This window comes from Psammomys obesus, unplaced genomic scaffold, assembly GCF_907164565.1.
Source record: "Psammomys obesus unplaced genomic scaffold, mPsaObe1.curated_primary_1811, whole genome shotgun sequence".
Classification (NCBI taxonomy): Eukaryota; Metazoa; Chordata; class Mammalia; order Rodentia; family Muridae; genus Psammomys; species Psammomys obesus.
Window position 1 is genome coordinate 5,579,829 of NW_026585686.1, and position 22,619 is coordinate 5,602,447.

The window sequence follows — 22,619 nt, forward strand, 5'->3', positions numbered from 1 at the left end:
TGGGAAAACGCTGACTCGGGGCCAGCCTGAGCTCCGCAGTAAGATGTGCCTTAAACAGGGAAATCTACACTACACTCAGCCGGACAGTCCGGGAGCACTGTTTCCTTTTTATGCGCTCAGTGTGTTGGCTTTTTATTCCCTACAAAGTGCTCCCCTTTTTTTTTTTGAGCAACAGAGAATTATAGGATATATATTATTTTTTCTATGTTTTAAATGTGTAATTATGGTGACTTAATCTCAATTTTTTGTTAATATTGTTATGGTTACTTTAACATTCAGAAGTTTCTAATTCATTTTTGAAATATATCTCTTAAGATTCATTGAAAGAGGAAATTGAGTATCACTAATTTAGAATAAATTTGAAGCTAGAGCTGATGAAAAGTTAAGTGTAGAATGTTTTTTAAATGCTGTTTTTATTATTTTAAAAGTACCTCTTCATTTCTTATCGTTACTGGGGGCACTGTATGAAAGGTTTCATTTATTATAAATCTGTCAGTTATTTTAGAAAATCATCTAAAAGTGGTACATTTAGTGCAGTTGTCATCTTGGCAGGGCTCTTTGATGAGTACAGTAAATCTACATTTCATTTTTACATGTAGTCTATTGATAAAGTTATCCTCATAAGGCTGATTAAAATGTGCTTTAAAACTTTAAGCTTGTTGACCAAAAATTTTAAAGGGTAAATGACTAATTTCTGTTGAAATTTCATATTACAGTATTCTATGGCATTTCCATATTTTGTCTGGTTGCCTTAGTGAGAGCCTCCTTAACTGATCCGGGAAGACTCCCTGAAAACCCCAAGATCCCACATGCAGGTATGGACAGCTGTAGGTTTATCCGCTTTCTATTTCTGTCTGATTACCTCCAGTACCTGGCTTATGTTAGTCATTTGAAACCACACTGATGTCTTTGCTCATGTGTCTTTCAATTGCAAGCACTCCCTCCTGACTCCCTTGTTCTGTACTTGTTCTTTTTTTTCTTCATTTAGAGCCACATGTGTTCTGAACATGTAGCTTATTTTCACCTCTCTGTGTGCATTGTTGTAGCTCTGGTCTCCAGAAGAGTCTGATATTTACAACAAATAAATACTTGTTAAAATTGAATGAAACAATTACCTGAGAGATTCTGGTTCATTTTAGAACAGAATTTAAACCTTGTGATATTGATAAGTTTATAGACACTATTTCCCATCCTTCTCCATGTTCTAAAACTTGGTGAAAAATTGAAAACTTTTGATTGTGAAATCATTTGAAGGTAGTTTTTTTTTTATTATTCTCTTGCTAGATAATCATTCAAACCACAAAAATATGGATTGTTTATTTTGTTATATACCAGATATAATAGAAGTTCACTTTTATCTCTTCAGCTCATTTTTTTATTATTTCTATATCAACTTTGAAAGTTCTGTTCTTTAAATTTTTTTTTTGTACTACATTTTAAAGCTAGAGTATTTTTATAATAATTTAGTGGCTTCCAAATTTGTACATTCAGATTATCTGGGAGGCTTTAAAAAAATTCAGTATCTAGGTCACAACTTAGTTAAATCAGAATGCTTGTGTACTCACAGGTATGAGTTTATTGAAAGATCTCCTGTGGGTGCAGTGTGTAACAAAGTTTGGGAATTAAAGTGATAATTCCGTATGAAATGAGATTGACAAGTCACCATACCAAGCCCTCCGGAAATCCGACCCTTGGTTTTTGAGACCTGTCATTTATGGCCTTGGTTCATGGATTTAAAGATTAAATGAGAATATTGCAGTATCGCCTGTGTAGCTGTAGCACTGCACTGAATATGTAGTTTTTATTCGCTTTCAGCAATTGGAACAGTCTCTTAGCAGTTAGTGTGCATTTGTTCTGGAGAGAGGGAGGTACTCTGTGGTCTGTGTAGACTCACTCTCCTACCAGGCAGTATAGCTGAAGGCTGTCCGTGTCACATCCATGTGCTGCTGCTTCATGACTGCAGTCTATTAGCTGCACAGCAAAGAAACAGACCTTTTCTAATTCCGGACCTGTTTCTAAGGAGCAGTGTTTGCCGTGGTTAAACACTCAAATGCCTATAGGCTCCTGACACTTCCTCTCATTAAAAGAGGGTGTAAAAGGAGTAGCCATGAGTCTACTATTGTGAAGTTGTCACACGATTAAATTGTTAGATCTTAAAATTTTAGAAGAGAAAAATGGGCACATTACTGAGTTTTTGTCATTATAATGAAATACCCAAGTCAGGCAAGTTTTATGAAGAAAAGATTTATCTAGCACACATTGAGAGAATTTCATGGTTCAGATGATAGGTTGTGGGAAGGCTTCTGTATCTCTTTCAAATATTAGCTTCCTGATCTGTTTTCTCCAGAGCCCTCTGCAGAATTTGCCATAAAGCCCTGTTTACTATATTCTAGGCTTCTCTGGTATATTCTTCCAAACTCTCCCAGAAGCCTAGATCCAAGAGCAGCTGCACATTCCTGGTAGAGTTATTTTAACAGCCCTACCTGTAGAACCCACTTTCCTGTGTTGGTTTTTTGAAGTAACTAAGGCAGGCTGCGATGGAGAAAGATTTATTTAGCTTATCTTCTGGAGGTCCAGAGCCATGTATCTCCACTAGCTCAGCTCTGGTGGAGGGCCCAGGAGGGAGCGCTTGCATTTAGGGTCACGTGGACTCACTCTAGGGGGTTAGTATCCCCTCTGTGGTCAGCCCCATTGCAGTGGAAGGGCCTCCTTTCTCCAAGAGTCTTTCAGCTTTTATGGTGTCATCTTTGTAGACAAACTCTGAATGCATAGACCTTTGTGTTCAAACCTTACTCACATGAGCAACAGGGAATCTTGATTTGTATATGACATTTTGTTCTTAAATAATTTTAATTGAGGAAGATCTTGAACTTGAGCCTAGCTTAAAGTACATAGTGAGTGAAACCCTGACTCTCAGAGAACCATCCAAACAAACACATCCAGTACCAATAAAGCTCTGAATTCAAACTCTTAACACTGGGGCGGGGGAGGAAACAAAAATGTGATAAGTGTATAATTAAGTCCGCAAGTAATGAAAATACGAAAACAGAACATTAAACAAATAATGTATTTTTTTTTTACAGACTATTTTACTGTGTGTGTGTTTGTACATATGTACAAATGTATTCCATCTGTATGCAGGTGCCCTCAGAGGCCAGAAGAAGGCATTAGGTTCCCCTGGAATTCGGTGCTAGGAACTGAACTCTGTCCTCTACAAGAGTAAAAAGTGCTCTTAACTCCTGATCCATTTCTCCACCCCCACAAAGAATATCTTAGTGTCTAACTTGAGTCCATAGAAAACCACTGTGTTATTGTGTTATCTTTATATGCTGTAGTGACAGGGCATCAGGGTATCTTGCTGACTTTGGGGGATTCACATTTTGTCTTGTCTTGTCTTTACTTGGCAATTTTTTTCTCAAGAGTCCAAAGACCAACTTCTCCATTACCAATTAAACTTCTCCAACTAAACTAACAAATACACATACTATTTTTATTACATTTTAAAGTTTTCAAAGTCTACAAGTCTCGTATCACATGATTCTTATGATAATTAAGTCAGATGAGCTACATAGGATTGTCCTAGGTTGCACAGCTTAAGAGTTACATTGCTGTCTACAACCTAAAGCTGTCACTTTCATCTTTTTAACCATATGTGTATAAAGATTAAGATTTTTCTTTTATCATTCACACTTGCTATATTTCTGGGAGGTGGGGGATTGAATTTATGTAATTTTTGGTGCTGATTATCTGATGCATTTGTAAATACTGTTTTTAACTCAGTAAAAGTTGCCAAATGTAACATGCAAAGTAATATAGCAAAACAAGTCTTGAAGATATAGAATTGTGACTTTTATTTAGGAATGCTTGAAGGTTGAGCAGTTTTATATAGTTGAATTCTTTAGAAGAAAAAACTTAACCTAGAACCCCTGCACAGAGGTAGCCCATGGCAGCTCAGTGTCCAAGTGGGTTCCCTAGTAATGGGAACAGAGACTTCCTCTGACATGAACTCAGTGGCTGGCTCTATGATCACCTCCCCCTGAGGTGGGAACAGCCTTACCAGGCCACAGAGGAAGATAATGCAGCCAGTTCTGATGAGACCTGATAGGCTAGGGTCAGAGGGAAGGGGAAGAGGACCTCTCCTATCAGTGGACTGGAGAAGGGGCATGGGAGAAGAAGGAGGGAGGGTGGGATTGGGAGGGCATGAAGGGAGAGGGCTACAGCTGGGATACAAAGTGAATAAATTGTAATAATAAAAAAAAAAGAAACTTAGAAAAATACTTACATGATTTTAGCCATTTTCTATTGAATCACTCTGAACTATTTTATATAGTTTGTTCCTTTCTTTTCTTATTTTTCCTTCTCTCTCTTCCTCTCTCTCTTTCTCTCTGTGTGTGTATATGGTGTGCCCGCAAGCACAAGTGCTGTGGGCATGCTGCAGTGTGTATGTAGAGGTCAGAGGACAACTTTTGGAAGTAAGTTCTAATTGAATAAGATACTGAATGATAACAACCTTCTACCTTATTGAAGCAGGTGTCCTGTGTCCACAGCTGCATGGTGTAGTCCAGGCTTGCTAGCCTGCAAGCTTCTAGCTGATTTATCTCTGTCTCTCATCTGCTGTTTTGTTTTAAGAATACCTTTAACATACATGTGATCAGTTAAATATGAGGCAGAGTTAAACACAAGGGAGTGTCCTGTTTCTTCCTTGAGAAAATACCTGGAATTTGATTTTAAAACCTTTGAGCATGTAGACATAATCAAATGAGATTTTATATTTTTAAAATTATTCACATGTGTATTTGAAATAACAAGTATAAAACAATACTCTAATTTAGAAATATCACTGTCATTTTCAAATTTTATGGACTAATCCTATATGAGCTATTAAAATGCATTTGTTGATGCTAATTCATCTGTCATATAGTTCATTCATTGAAAGTATCCAGCTCACTATGCGGTCATCTCCACCGTCTGCTTTAGGACACGCTCACACCACCATTGGCAGAACATGCTACTTATTTTTTTTTTAACCTTAGAAGATTCTGCTTTGTAACACTGTGATATTCATTCTTGAGTTTTACAGAAAGGGGGTGGACTTGACTGCCCTTCTGCTGGAGTTTGCTAATCTACTTGCTAGATTAGATTGCTAGATTAGCTTGCTAGGGCTCCAGCTTCTTAAATTGTTGGTTTTGGAACTGAACGTGGGGCTCATGAAAACTCAAGCTACAGTAAATGATTTCTGAGATGCAAAACTTAATTCTAAATCAAATGAATGATGAAGTGGAGGCACCTCTGGTAGCAGTGGATGATGTCACTGAGTTCTGAATGTACCGCCATCCCGCCACCACTGTGTGTATGTGTGTATGCACATGGGCACTCAAACTAGAAAAATGCACATCTGTGGGTACTATATAAACGCCACCTGAAACACCCAGGTGCAGAATCATTATTATATGTATGACTTGTAGTTTTTTTTTTAAAAAAAACTTTTTTTTAAATTTTTTTAAATTTTTTTAAATTTTTAAAAAATTTTTTAAATTTTTTAAATTTTTAATTTTAAAAAAATTAAAAATTTTTTTAATTGTATATACAGTTTTCTTCTAAAAGAAGAAGATTTCTTCTTTTAGAAGAAGAAGATTTTCTTCTAAAAGAAAACTAGGACTTAGTATTTTCCTACCACATATATCTTCCTGGAATTTTGGATTTTAAATATTGCTGTTTGAAGAGCTGCGTAAGATGGTACCTGCCTGTAATCCTAGCATTTAGTAGGCAGAAGCAGAGGGATCACCCACAAATTCAAGGCCAGCCTGGTCTAAATAGTGAGTTTTAGGCAAGCCAGGGTTACATAGTAGGATGTGTCTGAAGAAAATAAATTATTTTTTCTTATATTTCTGATGAGTTTTATTTTAAAAATTGTTAGATGAGTTTTGGCTCAGGGTTATGACAGAATTTCCAATAATTTCTGAAATGGTCCTAGACATTCTTATGCCATTTTTCTTCTGTATTTATGCACAGTGTTCTAAGCACTGAAGATTATAAAATTAAAATATTAACTAGCTCTGCAAAACATTTAAATGCTTTTCTCTCAGTACCACATATTCATCAAAGGTTTCTTTACGTGAAAACAAACAAGCACAAGTATTATTGATTTGCAGTTCTTTAAATGTCATAATCCTGTGTAAACCAAATAACTGTTTTAAAATAATTTGTGACTCATCAATGTTTGTTGTATAAACTTACTTGACTTTATAACTGGATCATATAAAATTTCTCTGGTGAAAAGGGTTACAGGTGGGGAAGTTAAGAAGCCTTGGTTTGCACAGCAGTCACAGGCTCCTTCTGTATAACCATATAATTCCTTCTCTCAGGAGCCAGGAGTTTAGGCATGGAATAAAGCACTGATTATCTCTAGACTGTTAAATGTTCATCAAAAATGCCTTTCTGGGGTCATTGTACATGACTTTCCATCTTGCTTACAGTAATAAGGCTAGGCTTGAGGTGTTTAAACTGGGCTCCAAATATTGTTTCTCTCATGATATGTTTCCATTAAAAAAGGGACTGTAAGAGGTTTTTTGTTTGTTTCTTTTTTTTTAAGACAGGGTTTCTCTGTGTAGCCCTGGCTGTTCTAGAACTCACTGTAGACCAGGCTGGCCTTGCACTCAGAGATCCACCTGCCTCTGACTCCCAGGTGCTGGGATTACAGGTGTGTGCCACAACCCTCCAACTAAGAGATATGCTTTTAAAACCAGTTAATTTGATACAGATTTTACTTTTATTTACCTGTTTCTTTCAAACGGTCTACAGCAGAGTGTTTTCCTCATACTTCCCTGTGTAAGATTGGAGTGTGCTGATCTATTCTCAACCATTAAACTGGAGTAATAGCATTTAAAAAGAATCTTTTCAGGAAATTGAACATTATTATTATCTTCCTTTAAAAAGAATATTTTTTATATTTTAGAATATTTTTTTAGAATATATTTTAGAAAATTTTTAAAAATAATTTAGCTTTCAAGCCTGGTATGGTGGTGCATGCCTGTAATCCCAACATTCAGGGTGGCAGAGGCAGGCAGATCTCTGTGAGTTCGAGGCTATCCTGGTCTACAAAGTGAGTCCAGGACAGCCAAGGCTACACAGAGAAACTCTGTCTTGAAAAGAACCAACCAACCAAACAAACAAAAAACAAATGCAAAAACAAACAAAACAAAACAAAAAAACCCAAAATTTAACTTTCATATTTGAGTAGGCATTTGGTACCCCACTGTGTGCAAGGGTTACACTGTATATGGTACTATGCACTGTGAGAACTGCTCTGTCTGTCCATCTACTGCAGGATGATGGGGTAGTAGAAACAGACATGCTGAAATTTTAAGAATTTTATAACGGTAAATTTTCATTTTAGTAATTGCAAAGAATATGCATCTCATATAAGAAAGCAGTTATTTTATCTTGAAAGATGAATTAATAGTTTTATAAATGTGATTAGAACAATTTGTAATGAAAACAAGTACCTTTCCTCTTTACTTCTGCAGTCCTTTGATTGTAGACTGTTTTCCTATAGCACAGAGGGAATTGCTCACTGGGTAGCAGGCCAAAGCTAACCCCAGCACGCAGGAGGATGTGGTGGGGGACAGTATCAAGATCCTGTCTCAGAAAAACAAAACTCATCTTTTTACTTGTATTCAATGCTAATGAGTTTTCTAACCTTTGCTTCTTTATTGGATGCCTTCTAAACCCAGTCTGACCTCCATCCTCCTCCTAAAACACATACCCAGATTTATTCATTAATATTAAAAAATTAAATGTTTTAGGGAAATATTTTTAAGATTGGTTTCAACTTATTTATCTATGGAAAGGAAGACTAGTATTATTTATTCTTTAGTGTTGTAGACAATAAAATTTGCATAAAATAGTTGATTTATATAAAATTCTTTTAATATTTTGTCTGAGTTTAGCATTTTATAAGATTTCACTTACATTTTCATGAAATTTTCAGAACCATGCTTTCTGTTACTTTGAAGTAGTGGTTTCTTATTTTTAGTGTAGTGTTAAAATAGAAATGTATAAAACACATAGAATATATAGCAGCATTTATGGCAAAGGTGCTTCTTTAGGTTGGAGACTCAGAAAAAAGAGAACTGTCTTGGAGAAAGAAGTTGAAGGCTCTTGGTGGAATTTAGTTGTGGTTACTGAGACTCAGTGTCACTCCTGTGCCATTTTCCTGAATGGGTTTGCTATCCTTCGCAGAGCGCGAGCTGTGGGAGCTGTGCAACAAGTGTAATTTGATGAGGCCAAAGCGTTCCCATCACTGCAGTCGCTGTGGCCACTGTGTAAGGAGGATGGACCACCACTGTCCTTGGTAAGTAGACGATTGTCAATGCTTGCAGACAGCAACAGGTTGCTGCTGAAAGTCTTCTACAGCATCTGAGTGTGCTGGTGCACATCTGTAATCCCAGTACTCAAGAGCTGAGGCAGGAGGATTAGTTAAGGAAAATAAAAAAGTACAATCTGAGAACCTTCCAACTTTAAACAAAAATTGCATTAAAGTTATTCCATGAAACATTCTTTTAATTTAAATGGTTCTTGAAACTAAGAGTAAACTATCTGTAAAGATCTTATCTCAGCTAACAAGAAAATATTTGTGCAGAAAATTTCAGAATTAACACATACTCAAATACACAGAAAGACCAAGATGCTCATATCCACCAAGGCATGCATGTACTTTTGGTACGAGGTCAGATGTGTGGAAATGCTTGCCTCTTGGCTGTTTCTCTTGTTGGGCTTCTAAGCCACAAGGTCCACTGCTTAGATTCCTCTTTCCTTACTCAGTTGAAGAAAACAGTTCTCGGATTCGCTAATAACTCCATTTCACTCACTGTACTTTTACAGTGTTTTCTTTTGGACATTAAGTATTAACATTTTGTGCATGTTGGACGTACGTGTGTTAATTAGCTGTTTCTGTGGCACTGCCAATATTTTTGGTCAATAGGGGGCTCTGTTGTAATAGTTAAAGACATTTTGTTAAAAAGATTTGAAAAACACCAAGTGCTCTGAGAATCTATTGTATTTCATTTCAAAGTCGTCACAAAAATATTTGAGCAAGATATATTTATATTATATATATATAATATGTATATATTATATATATAACTCTGCTTATATAATTTTGGATCTTGTTTAAACGTTTAAATTGATATAGTACAGCACTTCATAAGTGTATATGCATGTATTTGTACACACGTGCATGCATATAAATCCATGAAGTTAATAGTATAATAGCCTCCTTCAACTTAAGCTCACTCACCTGCAGTTGGCCAAAGAAGACAGTTCATCTTTGTCTAGTGATGCTAGTCAATTTCACTTTCCTTATTTATGACAACTTATTTTGATAGCATTACTAATTAGCAATTTTTTAATTTTAACTATAAACTGCTAATTTGAATAGAAAATAGAAGAACATTTAAAATAAAAGTACTTCAGGTTTTTTAATTGTCTAACTCTTCTATAAGATACTGTATACTATGACATACAGCGTTCAAAAAGTGTGTGTCACATTTTAAATAAATCAGCTCCCAAATAATTTTCTAAACCTCAGAAATACTTACAGCCAAAATAATAGTATATGAAAAATACTTCGTGAAATCTGTATTCAGATTAGTGATAATCACACTGAAAATTTATAGCACTTTTTCTGTATTAGTTTTCCTGATCAACTAAAAAGATAATAAATATTCATGGTTCGGTTGGTTGTTGCTTCTTTACAAAAGAATGCCATAACTTAAAGCTTAAAAAAATGATCTGAGCAATGCATCTTTTAATACTGGTGATAGATTTTTAACAGGTAAAGACCAACTTGTTGCTGAGGAAATGAAGCACCCTTTAACATGAAGTATATGTTGAGATATTTATGTTCTTAAGCTCCCAGTGTCTGTTTCATCCAGTGTCTGTTTCATCCAGTGTCTGTTTCATCCAGTGTCTGTTTCAGGGTATTGGTGGGAGGAGAGGGGAGTAGAAAAGATTTGAATATTAGCAAGGAAAGCTGTCAGGTCTAGAGTTGGGATTTTCTGTGATTAAATTTTCTAGCAGAGCACTGCTGAGGTCCAAGCAAGGGAAATCCACGGTATAATTGGAAGCAGAGGATTCTTATGTTTTCAAAAAGTGCAACATTTTAGCCATCACAGCTGCAGATCTGATGTCCAGCTGTCAACCGCCTCAAGGTCTTCCTTTTTTGTCTCTGACCATTCTTTCTCAATAGTTTAAACTCAGGCGCCCCGCCTGCGCTTGCTGTGTGCCTTTTGGGGCTCAGTGCTGTCTCAGTGTGAGTGCATTGTTCTGGGGCCTGTTGGGACAGGAAGGGTGGGCAGCAACAACCAAGTGGTATTTTCAGACTTGAGTGAGCGCACGTCTCTTAAAACTTCTCCTAAAGGTAAAAAGGCTTAGAATTGTACTATCCTGTTTGCCAGGTGTGTACTCTGTAGTCTCAGAAAAACCTCTACCAGCATTTCAGCTCAGTTCTGTGTTTGACTTTTAAAAATAATGCTTCTGTAAAGCAAAGGACACTGTCATCAGAACAAAACGACAGCCTACAGACTGGGAAAGGATCTTCACCAACCCTATATCTGAAGAAGGGCTGATATCCAGAATATAAAGAACTAAAGACCCGTGTGCCCAGAATTTTAGGATCTGTCGCTGTCCTTGTTGAGCTCCTTTTCTCTCCTGGTCTTACTAGTCGGTTAGAAGAAAAAGTGGAGAAGAGCCTTGAAGTCATTGGCTTAGGAGACAACTTCCTGAAAAGAACACCAACAACACAGGCTCTTGTGCATTTTGAATCAGTCTTGGTAATGCATGCTTGCAGGCCATCAGTTTACTAGTTAGATTTTGCTGTTGTTTTGGCAGAGCGTACCTTAAGTGGTTTTAAATACATTTTTATTTTCAGCAGCCAAGGATAGATATTTTATAAGATAAAAATATAAAAATAAAATCATGTGCCTCATAGTTCTGTCCAGGTAGCAAGTTTGAGCTGTTTTTCTCTTAAGTATTCAAATTGTCAGAAGGGCAGGAATGCCAGAGAGTGATTCTTTTTCTTGCTTTTGGACCTCTGTCTTTTCTGAATATACTCTGGGCAGTGGCCTAAATCCTTTCCTTACCTGCCTGTGTCCGTTGACATGAGGAGACTACCAGTGGTCTGCTCTCCTGCCTCACGGGGCTGCTGTGAGGTAGAGGAGCATTGTCTCGAGCTGTCCTCCTTGGTAAAGGAGAAGGCACTTTAGAGTGTGTATCTTTAGATAGTTGCTTTTAGGTTTGGGTGGGACTTATCTTCATGATCCTCATATGAGCAGCTTACTGAAATCTGAATGTTTTTCTCATTTTCTCTTCAGGATAAACAATTGTGTGGGTGAAGACAACCATTGGCTCTTTCTGCAGTTGTGTTTCTACACTGAGCTTCTCACTTGCTACGCACTGATGTTTTCTTTCTGCCACTATTATTATTTTCTTCCACTAAAAAAGCGTAATTTGGTAAGACATGTTTATATCCACTAACGTTAGAGAAGCTGTGATGTATGCCTGTGAACATAGTGGTTCCTTAAAGTGCAGGAGTGCAGGGATTGAGAAGGTGGTCTGTTCTTTTTAGCTGAGTCTCGTTATGGCTATTTGTATTGAGTAGATTTCTTCAGAAGACAAATACTAACTCTTTCAGTATAGAGTCTTAGTTTAAAAATAACCTAAAATAATGTAAACAAAAGTATCATTTTTTAAATAAAAACATAGTGTTTTAAAATTTTAATTTACTATTAAAATTTTTTGCATGATTTATTTTGCATATTCTTTCTTCCTTTTCTACTTCCTCCAGCTCCTTCCCACTTCCCTGCCCACCTAAATTCATCTTCTTTTCTCTTCTCTTTTTTCTCTTTTTCCAAAAACAAAAGAAAACAACCAAAAAAAAAAAAAACCCCAAAAAAAAAAACAAAGCCAAAAACAACAAAACAAAAAGACAAACATCAAGCCATAACCAAAATAGAGGACATAAAACAGGAGTCTGTTTTGTGTTGGTCAGCTCTGCCTGAGCATTAGGTCTGCCCTGGAGTATGGGGATTAGTTGGATTTTTAAAGGTTCTCAAAGAATAGTTGAGAAGAGGTCTCTTTTTTTGTTTTTTAAGCCTAGATCTTGAAATGTAGTGCAAGGTAGCAATAAACTCTTTGCCTTCCTGTTCAGTCTCCTGAGCAGTGGGATTACTGGCACGTGCCACCATATTTGGCCTTTTGCCGCCAGCTCTCCCTACCAGTAAGATGAATTTGTAGAATGAATTTGTAGAATGTTCTAGAGCAGTGGATCTCAGCCATCCTAAAGCTGTGACCCTTTAATACAGTTCCTCATGTTGCAGTGACCCCTAGCCATAAAAGTATTTTTGTTGCTACTTCATAACTGTAATTTGTTGCTGTTATGAATCATAATGTAAATATCTGTGTTTTCCAGTGGCCTCAGGTGACCCCTGTGAAAGGGTTGTTTGACCTGCAAAGGGGTTGCAGCCCCTAGGTTGGGAACTGCTGTTCTAGTGTTATCTTTAGGTACACATTTGCGCAATGTTCAGACTTGCCTAAATGGTAATGATGCTAGCAGCTTCTGAGCCTTTGGCTCTTGGCGCTGTTGACACTGTACTGTGGACTTCTCATTGTAGTGTTTCTAATATTCACAAAAGGAAGTTGAGGAAAATGAAAAGAATAAGGTACTAGACACAGAAAGGGAGGGGATATTAGCCAACTGGTTTTAGTTATAGAGCTGGATTAAATATATTGAATGTAATTTTTCCATTTTATTTGGACTTTGTTTTTTTGGTTTTTTGTTTCAAAAAGTACTGTGCATGTATGTGTGTGTGTGCATGAGAGAGAGAGAGACAGATGGGAGAGCGTGAGAAGAGAGAGCGTGTGTATTTGCGTGCATGTGGAGAGATACAAGATAGAAAGAGAGAAAGAACTGATGGAGTTAGGTGCTTTTTCTTTACTATTTACACTGTTTACATCTTTGTATATAGAATGCTGTGGTGATAGGTGTGGGGTTAAGTTGCAGAATTCGAGTGATGAGAGTCTTAGTTCTGTATATAGCTGCTTTGTGGAACACTGTTGTTCTGAGACTTGATTGTTCCATGTGGCTGTAGACCTCAGTGGGGTTCTCTCTTTAATGTGATTGGATTTGGGTTATTAAATACGGTCCATGTCATTAAAATTGAATCCAATAACTGAGTACAATTCAGAGTTTTGATTCTTGTTGGTACTGATCATTAAACGTAGAGCCTCATACAAGCTGGATGAGAGCTTTGTCACTGAGCTATATCCCTAACCCTGCTTTTAAAATTTGAGACAGGGTCTCACTAATTGGCCAGGTTGATCTTGGGTTTCCTCTTACTCTATTGCCAAGACAATCCTTGAATTTGTAGTCTTCCTGTCTCAATTCAGAAAAAGTTTAAAATGTGAGTATTTGGCATTTTCACACTGTGAATGCAGTGCCTCTTTCTATTAGAGTTTTAGAAATGTTTCATCTTGCTTAAGGTTAACTTTGACAAAATTGGTGTTAATTAGAAAGTCCTCCAAGAAAAGTGGGTTAAAATTGTACCTCAGAAGAAGTGTTTTAAAATTGTTCCGTGGGCTTAAGGTCATAGTTTTTCAGAAGTGAGAGAAAAGCCATGAGAGGTGTCTGCGGAGAGAAATAGATCATGAAGAGAGAGCACCTAGCGTGGAAGGGCAGGGCATGCACACAAATATGAAAGATAGAAACTCTAGGTAAATTAATGCCAATTAGAGAAAGAATTACATTTAAAAGTAGAGAAACTGATTGTAGGTGGTATTTGAATGTATTTTCATACATGTACTGTGTTTTTGTACATACCTACTAAAATTGGAAATTAACAGTGTAATAATATATCAAGGGATTCAAAATCCTAGGGAGAAAATATGTCTTTTTCTTTACTATGCTCACCTTCATGTTAGAAGTGATGAAATGGCCACTTAAAAATGTCTTTTCCAAGCATGTCACTTGCCATTGAGGAATCTCTTGGCATGTTCTTATTTAGAACGTGTTATTTTTGAGTTAGGGGTGACAGTTAATTCCTATGATCTCAAACTTGGGAGTCTGAGATGAAAGGATTGTCGTGAGTTTGACATAGTGAATCTCAGTATGGACCACTTTATTTCAACTCTTCTGGAACAAATTATCCCAGTTATAAATCTGAAAGGATCTTCATTTCTTCAGTTTTGGAGAATTTATTGGTTAGCACAGGAGTATAGGTGAACAATTGCCTTCAGTTAAAAACACTATTTTCCATTGTCTTTTAGTTTCTGTAGTTTCACTGTAAAGTCAGTTGTTGATCTATTTCATCAATACAATGTGTTTTTAATGGCCACTTTTATGATTTTTAAAATTCTCTTTCTTAGCTGTTCTATAATTCTATAATTGTAGTGTTGTTTTCTTTGCATTTTTCTGTTGAATTCTTTGTATAACTTCTTCAACCTGTGTGATGAAATTCTTAAGTTATAACATTTCTTTTCTCTCTTACTTTAAATATGCTGTGACCTTTTTAGCATAGTTTAGATTCTAATTATGGTTGTGTGAGTTTTCTTTACTTCCTGTCTTTGAAATCTTTTCTGCATTCTTTACCCCACAATTCAATCTGTTATTTTCTACTGACCTAGCTTCTGATTTATTAATGGAAGCTTTTCTACTCTACTCTTGAGTTGTTGATTCAGTTACATACTAGCTTGTACTTTTTTTAGACTTCCCACTTGATACTGTTTTCTCATAGATCACTTTTCTAGGGAAATTCTGCATTTTGCCATTTTCTTAAACATTTTAAAGCATCATTTCTTTTTTTTTTTTTTTTGCATCATTTCTTAAAAATTTAAAGATTTATTTGTTTTATATACATGAATGTTTTGACTGAATGTTTGTATGTGCACCGCGTGCATTCCTGGTGCCCACGGAGCTAGGAGATGAAGGGTCCCCAGAACTGGCGTTAGGGATGGTTGTACGCCACTATGTGTGCGCTGGTAATCAAACCCATGTTCTCTGCAAGATCATGAAGGACTAGTTTCAATTTGTTCTTACTCTTCAGTTGTATCCTTCTGGGGTCTCAGCTGAAGAGCTGAGGTGTCGCTTGTGGATCATGACCTCTAGTGTCCTCCTGTGAAGATAACCAGTAGTGCAGAATGTGCAGCTCCTTTTGAGGCAGCTCTGTCTTCTGGGGTCTCAGGCTTAAGTTCTGGCTAGGTTGTTAGGTTGGCTGTTCACTGTCTTGAAGTAGCTGTTCATGGATTGGGTTTATCTGGCTTTTTTCACAGTGTCATTAGGAAGGATCCAGACAAAGAATTCTATTACAGGTGTCATTTATGGCTTTTGTAACAGTTTCTTCTCAGATGATTCTAATCATTCTTGATGCCCTAATAATCTACATAGAGTTCTGTGAAGTGTTCAGTTTCAAAACTTATGTGGCCCTAAGGTTTGGGTACTGTTGGGCTCTGGACAGACTTTATAATGAGGTGGATATTAGCAAAATAGAAAGAAGTAAAAAGTCACTGTGAGACAAGAAAACAAGATGCTTGAGGTCGTATTTGAGGTTCAATCTGCTGTAAAACACTGAGTACAGCGAATGTTGTTGGGTTAAGTAATACTACACTGTTCTTCTTATAGAAGTTCTTTTGAAGATCACACTGTAAAAACTCATTAATTTCTGTAGGAAAGCCCTCATTATCACATTAACCTTAATAGTAGTTCTAGGCCAGATGCATTTTTTGTAGGTCCTTTGTACCGTTTTCATTTTTCCTATGACTGACAGAAACCTGTATCTCTTGAGTGTGTGTGCACAGCTGGCCAGATAGTGTGTCAACCCTCTCTCATCTATCATCTACCTCTGATTACTTAAGATATGCAATAAAGACCCTAGAGTTCCTTGATTCATTTGGGGTTCATAGTTAATGTGCATTTCTCATCAACAGGTGTGTGCTTGCTTGACTCTGATCCTCTACTTTTGTCCTGAGAGAAGTGACAGGCTTTCGTCTGCTTTTTCCTTACACCCTTTCAGGTAGAGAGGCGGCAGCAGAGCATCTTTTCTCTTGTCTTTAGCTACCAAAGCTCAGTGCTTAGCCTCTAGGTTGGGAGAGAAAGTGTTTTCAACTCCTACGTGTGTGTTAGTTTCTAAGATGAAAGTGTTTACTCTCCTAACAGAATAGAATTGCCTGTGAATGGCACTTGACCAGTGTTGGTGAGAAGCTGTTAGATTATAAATGCCTCTTGGAAATGAGAATTGAGAGAAAGCAGGCTCTTCACAAATTCTGGGAGATAAACCATTTGGGAATCCGATTTTCTATACCTTGTTTTCTGTTTTTAGGAGACCTTTTTCTAAGATGGCTTAGTTTCTTTGCAGTTACCCCCAGATTTTTGTTTTGCTTATAGTAACTTCATGGTTTGAAAAAACAAAACAAAACAAAACAAAACAAAAAACCCTACTTTTTCCTGTAGTGCTGGGGAATGACCAAGTACTGCGCGAGGTTGGCAAACATTCCACCACTGGATTATACTCCCCACCCCTCATGCTTCTTCTTAATCTCTACCTTCAAAGTACACTTCCCTGGATATTGTAACGTTTTGGAGAGTACTTGAATATGTCCTTTGTTGAGGAAAAGAAGGTATAGAAAGTGTAATGGGTAAGGCATGTTCCTGAGACTGCTGAGAAGGATGAAGCTCAGAGACATGCTGTAGCTTATCCATTCACAGAGCAGCCATTGATGGAAGATGATTTGGGGCAGTGCTTCTTGGTATTGCAAGCATCAGCCTGCAAACACTGCTTCTATTTTTCCCTGAAGAATTTTTTTGGGGTGGGGGAGGGGAATCGTGTTTCATGTAGCTTGGCTTTGAACTTGCTTTATAGCCCAAGCTGACCTTAAATTTCCGATTTCCCTGCCTCCAGCTCCAAGTGAAAGGATAGGTTTAGCTGAAGAAAGTTTAGGCAATTTTATACTAGCATTTAAAAATTTTAAATTACAGATTTAAAATACACTAACACATTACAAAATTTGCCCCTCAAAGAATGACAAGCTGATAGGTTCATATATTGATGTTCTAATTTTTTTATTGAGGCAGCCTGCATTTAATATTTTATCTAGCATAAAGGCTGTTCATTCTGTTTTATACAGGCATCATAGTAGTTTAAGTTCTTTTAATGTGTACCCACTGGCAACTAGATATTGTAGACAGTAATTACTATCTATGAGGGGAAAAAAAAGCATTCTTAAGTAAATAATTTGTAGTGTTAAAGTAGGAGTTATGCAGCTAATCATTTATGGAATGCTACTTCAGTTCTAAAATTATGCGCTTTTAAAATTATTTTTAGATGGAGTAGATTCAAATTAACTTCTGATTGATTCTTTTGTAATTTTTATGTGAAAGGCAAAAATCAGAGAAACTACACTTAATGATAAGAGAGCAGGGGTGACAGAAGGGAAGAGAGGAGAGAGAATTTAAACAAAGGACTTGCTGCCATACGAGGGAAATAAATAATGTGCAGTGGCCAGCCAGAGTCGTTTGCTAGTAAGATACATTACTGCTATTACAACTGGCTGATGTCTAATAGTGTTGCTAGGGATTTGATGCCATATAGAATTGCGCCACACGGTTATTTGCTTAAGTGTTTGGCAAATAAAGAATGGAAATAACCAGAAGACTTGATTGCAAGTACTTTTTCATATTTCTAAATCTCATTACAATTAAAATATTTTTATATAATCAGCCTTAAAGGCAATCCACTTCCCTGTTTATTGCTACTAAAATACTTCAGGGCTTAATGATACTTATTTTCTTGTCATGTACAAGGTCACTTGTTTATCATGGTAACTGAAGAATGGAGAATATATATGAAGTACATATTTAGCCTTCTGAACTTTTGATAAGTATAGCCAAGAAGAGTATGGGATTAAGATTAATATAGACAAACTGTTAATGCTAGTATGAAGGTCATCTAGCTTCTTTGTTCATGTGTGCTTACTGCTAGGGATATTGTCTCTTTGTAACATTCACAGATATTGGTAGACAAAAACTATCTTCAAATACAGCAGTTGTCAGTTCTTTTCTGCATAGAAACCTTGTAGAGGCCTGAGCTTGTGCTGTAATAACAGGTTGGCTGGATGTATGTGACCAGAAGACTGTTTCTGTAGCAGTCTAGTTCTAAAGAGTAGCATTTGACAAAGGAAACACAGCAGCTTTTCCCCTGGACAATCAATCTCTTAGAGTTTAAATGGTTATAACCTGGGAGCAGTGTTGTCACTCTCTTAATTCTGCTAGACACCCGTGCTGCAGCTAGTGGCAAGTTGAGCAAGAAAATATGTTACCCACTTTCTTATAAATTGCTCCCACTTTTCTGAAGTATTCACTGCCTGGAAATCAGGTGCTGGCCACCTTTGCTGTATAATAACAAAGTTGCCTGCACATATATACAAAATGTAACCTTTGATTTTGAACACTCAAAGACAGTCATCAGAGAGGTATGAAGAGTGAGTTTTCCCTTAGATAGTAATTTCCACTAGGATGTAATGAAGGGGCAAGATTTTATGTTCCTTCAGAGAATATAGGAAGAGAGAGAAATACAGAATAAATTTGTAAATTCTTTACCTATATTTTGGAATTAATAAAGAAAAGGCCCAAATATTCAGAAAAATCATACAGGTATAAAGATTTTTAAGACTAAAATAAAATGTTTTTTCTTACAAAATGAGTTTTCATATCAGTATTAATCTCTGTATATAAAGTTACATAGTCCTTTTGAAAACTCAGATCTTTATGTTAGATATGTCAGATCTCATCCAATTTATTTCTCTTCCTGGAAAACCAAACAACCCAGATCCCTCAGTGATAGGCTGGTTCTCGATAGGGATGAAGCAGTCAAAGAATTCTTTTTCTATTTTAAATTCTGTAATATATGGTCTCTATACAATAATAGAATATATAGTCTAAATTTTAAGATTACAATTTTCTTTTTTATTGTAATTTTGCTGTTATGCCCTGTCTATTATCATGTACAGTATATCTGTGGAATAGTACGCGCATATTAAAGCATATAGGCCAATGAACTCTCTGAGGCTGTGTGGGCAGCATTTGAAAGACACTCTTTGTAAGTACAGTTAATATCAACTGTTGTGACTATTGCTATAAATATTTATAATATTTAAAATAATTGATTTTTTTCTTTTGACAGACAGATACATTGTTTCCAGTAACACTCTCATTAGGCACCTTGGTGGAATCTCTTTCTATCCAGTGTCTGTGGTTCACTTGGTTGTGTCTGTCAAAAGCACCTTTCACACATGTATGTCACAAATGTGAACTTCCTAATGGAATTCTGCGTTGCAGTGAATCTATCTAAACATGCACCAGTAGATGATACAGGTTGAGGCTGCTAATAGTTTCTCGTGCTGCATTAAGTCTCTAACTTTATCTTTGTGGCTCATGTGAGCAGACTGTTATGCTTGGAATCTCCTCTCCATGGAGCACAGATTTAGTGACAGTTGTAGAATTAGTCTTGTTACAGGATAAAGTTGTACTTTTGGTTTTTTTTCCCTGCTTATCATTGCCCTCAGGAGTGATTTTATATATTTTCTGCTCTTCCCTCTCCCTAGTGAGTTTAAAGTTTAAGAAATAAGGTTTTGTTCTGTAGGAGTGATTTGTATAGGGCCTGAAACAGTTTCCATAGCCATGATTTCTTCCTTTTTATCTCTCCTGGGGTGGCATTGCTCTGCTAAGCACAGTAGAGCAAACATTCCTGCCTGTTCCTTCATTTAAGAATGTGTGCTATGCTTTAGGTTTGGGCTTTTTTCTATGAAAATTAACAATTTCACACACACACACACACACACACACACACACACACACACACACACACGGTCGGGGGTTGGGTTGGGTGAGTGTGTTCTTTCCCACTGTAGTGATCCTTGTTTTTAGGATTATATTAGTTACGTAGAGCAATTTGATAGACACTTTTCCGTGACTTGAGTCCCTGACCCGCAGTGGTAATACAACCATTGGCAGCCCTGGAGCAGACAGTAAATAACTTAAGACTTTCCAGAAGCAGACGACTCTGTAGGCCACCCAGTGAGTTTCTCTGTCAGGTGTGAGCAGCAGCGGCCATTTCAGTCTTCCTGGTTCATCGTCTCTGCGTAGCCTCTTAGATATATGACCTAGTAAGGAACACTGAGGAGAGACCTAGAGTGAGCTTGGACAGAGAAGAGCAGCTTCTATGCATGGTGTTGACTGTTGACCCAAGGCAAAATCAGGCTTAGTTTATCCTAGGAGTACATGATAGATTTCCCGTTAGAAAGTTAGTCTGCAAAGTTTATCACATTAACAGGTAAGAGTATCTCAATATATGGATAAAAATGAAATTTAGAATTTTCATGTTAGCAGACTACAAGTAGATAACTTCCTTAAGCCGAAGAAAGTTTTCTGAAAACCAGGTCCTCACAGCCCAGCATAGTGTACTGATGAAACACTGTCTTCTTGCCTTGTAATGGGAACGTAAGGCCCAGAGACCCTGAGATGGAAGGGACAAGCTGGAGGCTCTGAGATGGAGGGTTAGACCTGGAGGCTCTGAGATGGAAGAGACGAGATGGAGGGGATGAGCTGGACGCTCAGTTTCACTGTGTTTATTAAATGAATAGCTGGAAAATCTAGCGTGTGTCTGGAACAAGGGAAGGGAAGAAAAGGTGTAACTGCTGAAAGGAAAAACTGTCACTACTTTTAAATGATAGAATTGTATAACTTAACTGTAGATTCTTCTAAACATTCTAAACATTGAAGAAAAAATTTTAAAAATGTTTTAAAACACTATTCTAAAGAGTCATTTTTGTTTCTATTTGATTAGTTAATTTTCAGTCAGTGAAATAAATAACACATGCCACTAGAAAAAAGATTACAAACTCCAAGAAGTCCTTGAATTAAACCTGACAAAAAAACCTAAAAAACAACTGGGCACTTGCCGGGGGCAAATATCATATGCTAATGTATGCCAGTTGTACCTTAGTTATGTGAGTTTAATTATTTAATTTTGAATGATGTACCATGGTTGAATTACTTTTTTAGGGGTAGTATAACAAAGCACCATAGACTGTGTAGCTTAGAAGAAATTTGTCCCTCTCAGTTATGATGGCTACAAGTCCAAAATTATTGTACCAGCAGATCTGATTCTACCTTGTCTCTTTGGGTTATGAACACCCACCATCCCACTGTGCCCATAGTCATCTTCCCTCTGTGGAGAAGAGTCCTGGACCTTTTTTGCCTGTGCCCATACATCCTCCCTTTTGAGGGCATCAGTCATTTGGAGGACATCCACTTCAGTGTCTTATTTTAATTAAGTCACAACTTTAAAAGCTCCATCTCCAAATAGAGTCAAATTCTGAGATACTCAACACATGAATTTTGGGGACATGTTCTCCCAGTAACACTGATAGTAAAGACTCTGAGTACAAAATAGATTTTGTTTTGGGTACATTTCATGAGGCAGTTTGGGACTTTAAAGGTGCTTTATATAAGAGAAAAAAAACAACTAAAGTACAGATTTAGATTTAGTATTGATGTATGCATATGTGAACTTGGGGTCCAGTTTTCTGAAAATACAAAAGTGATAAGAAATTTCTATGTTAATTTTTATACTGCTTTAAGCACTTTAAGTATATAACCAAATGCACAATGTAACTTTAAAAATAAACATTTTAGTCTTGTCACCATCCCTGACATTTATAAATTATATATCGTTGACAATTTTTTAAATCTTTTCATAGGAAGGAGACAGGATAGATTTTATTTGGTCAAATGTAGTCACTTTAGCATAGTAATTTCTACTGTGAAAGCATGCACATGTCTAAAATCACTCTACCACATAAAACTGTGTGCTAAAATCCTGGAGACTTATGGGAAATGAAGGCACAGTACCCCAGACCGTTGTTAGTGATGCTCAAAAGGGTGAGAACCTAACATAAACCGCAGTGTAGTTTCTTTTTGCCAAATAGTCAGAAACATGCGTGCCTGGGTGAGCATGGAGCTTGGCCTGGAGTATGGACTAGGTTGTCTTGTGAGAGTGAGTGCCAGAGGATGTCAGGAGCAAGCATTGTGAAGGGAAAATTGCAATGACTTGTTAATGGGGGTGACTCATATGATAAGCTCCAGGAGACGTTGGGGGGGGGAATGTGTGTTGTGTGTTCTTCATGGCTTGATTTGTTTCATCTGGGGTTCCTTGCAGATGAGATGAACAAGAAATGCAGTTCTTGTAATGCTCAAGTTGTTGTTTCATGTTTGAAGTACATCACTTCTCATTTTATTTTTGTAAGAATTTAGAATTAGGCTTTTAAAAATGAAACACTGGGTGACAACCTAGTATTTGACTGCTATGGAACAGTCCAAGTGGCTTGGGGAGTTTTAAGTTTTCCGGGCTAATGAATAAGTGTTGAAGGTATAGAACCAACTGTTTTTCCTTAAAGTTAAGTCAGCGTGGTCCTCAAAAAGGCATCAGTCCTTTGTTTCTTCGGTGGCCACCTAATATTTTATTTATTCATTCATTCATTCATTCATTCATTCATTCATTCATTCATTCATT

General features: G+C 36.9%; 1 protein-coding gene across 2 annotated transcripts in view; it reads left to right on the top strand.

Annotated features, from left to right (window-relative positions):
* Positions 1-22,619, top strand: part of Zdhhc21 (zinc finger DHHC-type palmitoyltransferase 21) — a 65,126-nt gene that overhangs the window by 12,823 nt on the left and 29,684 nt on the right. The window contains exons 4-6 of one of the 2 annotated variants that reach the window (XM_055629774.1): positions 717-815; positions 8,242-8,353; positions 11,373-11,511. In XM_055629774.1, coding sequence (XP_055485749.1) covers positions 717-815; positions 8,242-8,353; positions 11,373-11,511 — 350 coding nt within the window. The remainder of the gene's footprint in view (positions 1-716; positions 816-8,241; positions 8,354-11,372; positions 11,512-22,619) is intronic. The other variant, XM_055629783.1, reaches the window with a different exon arrangement.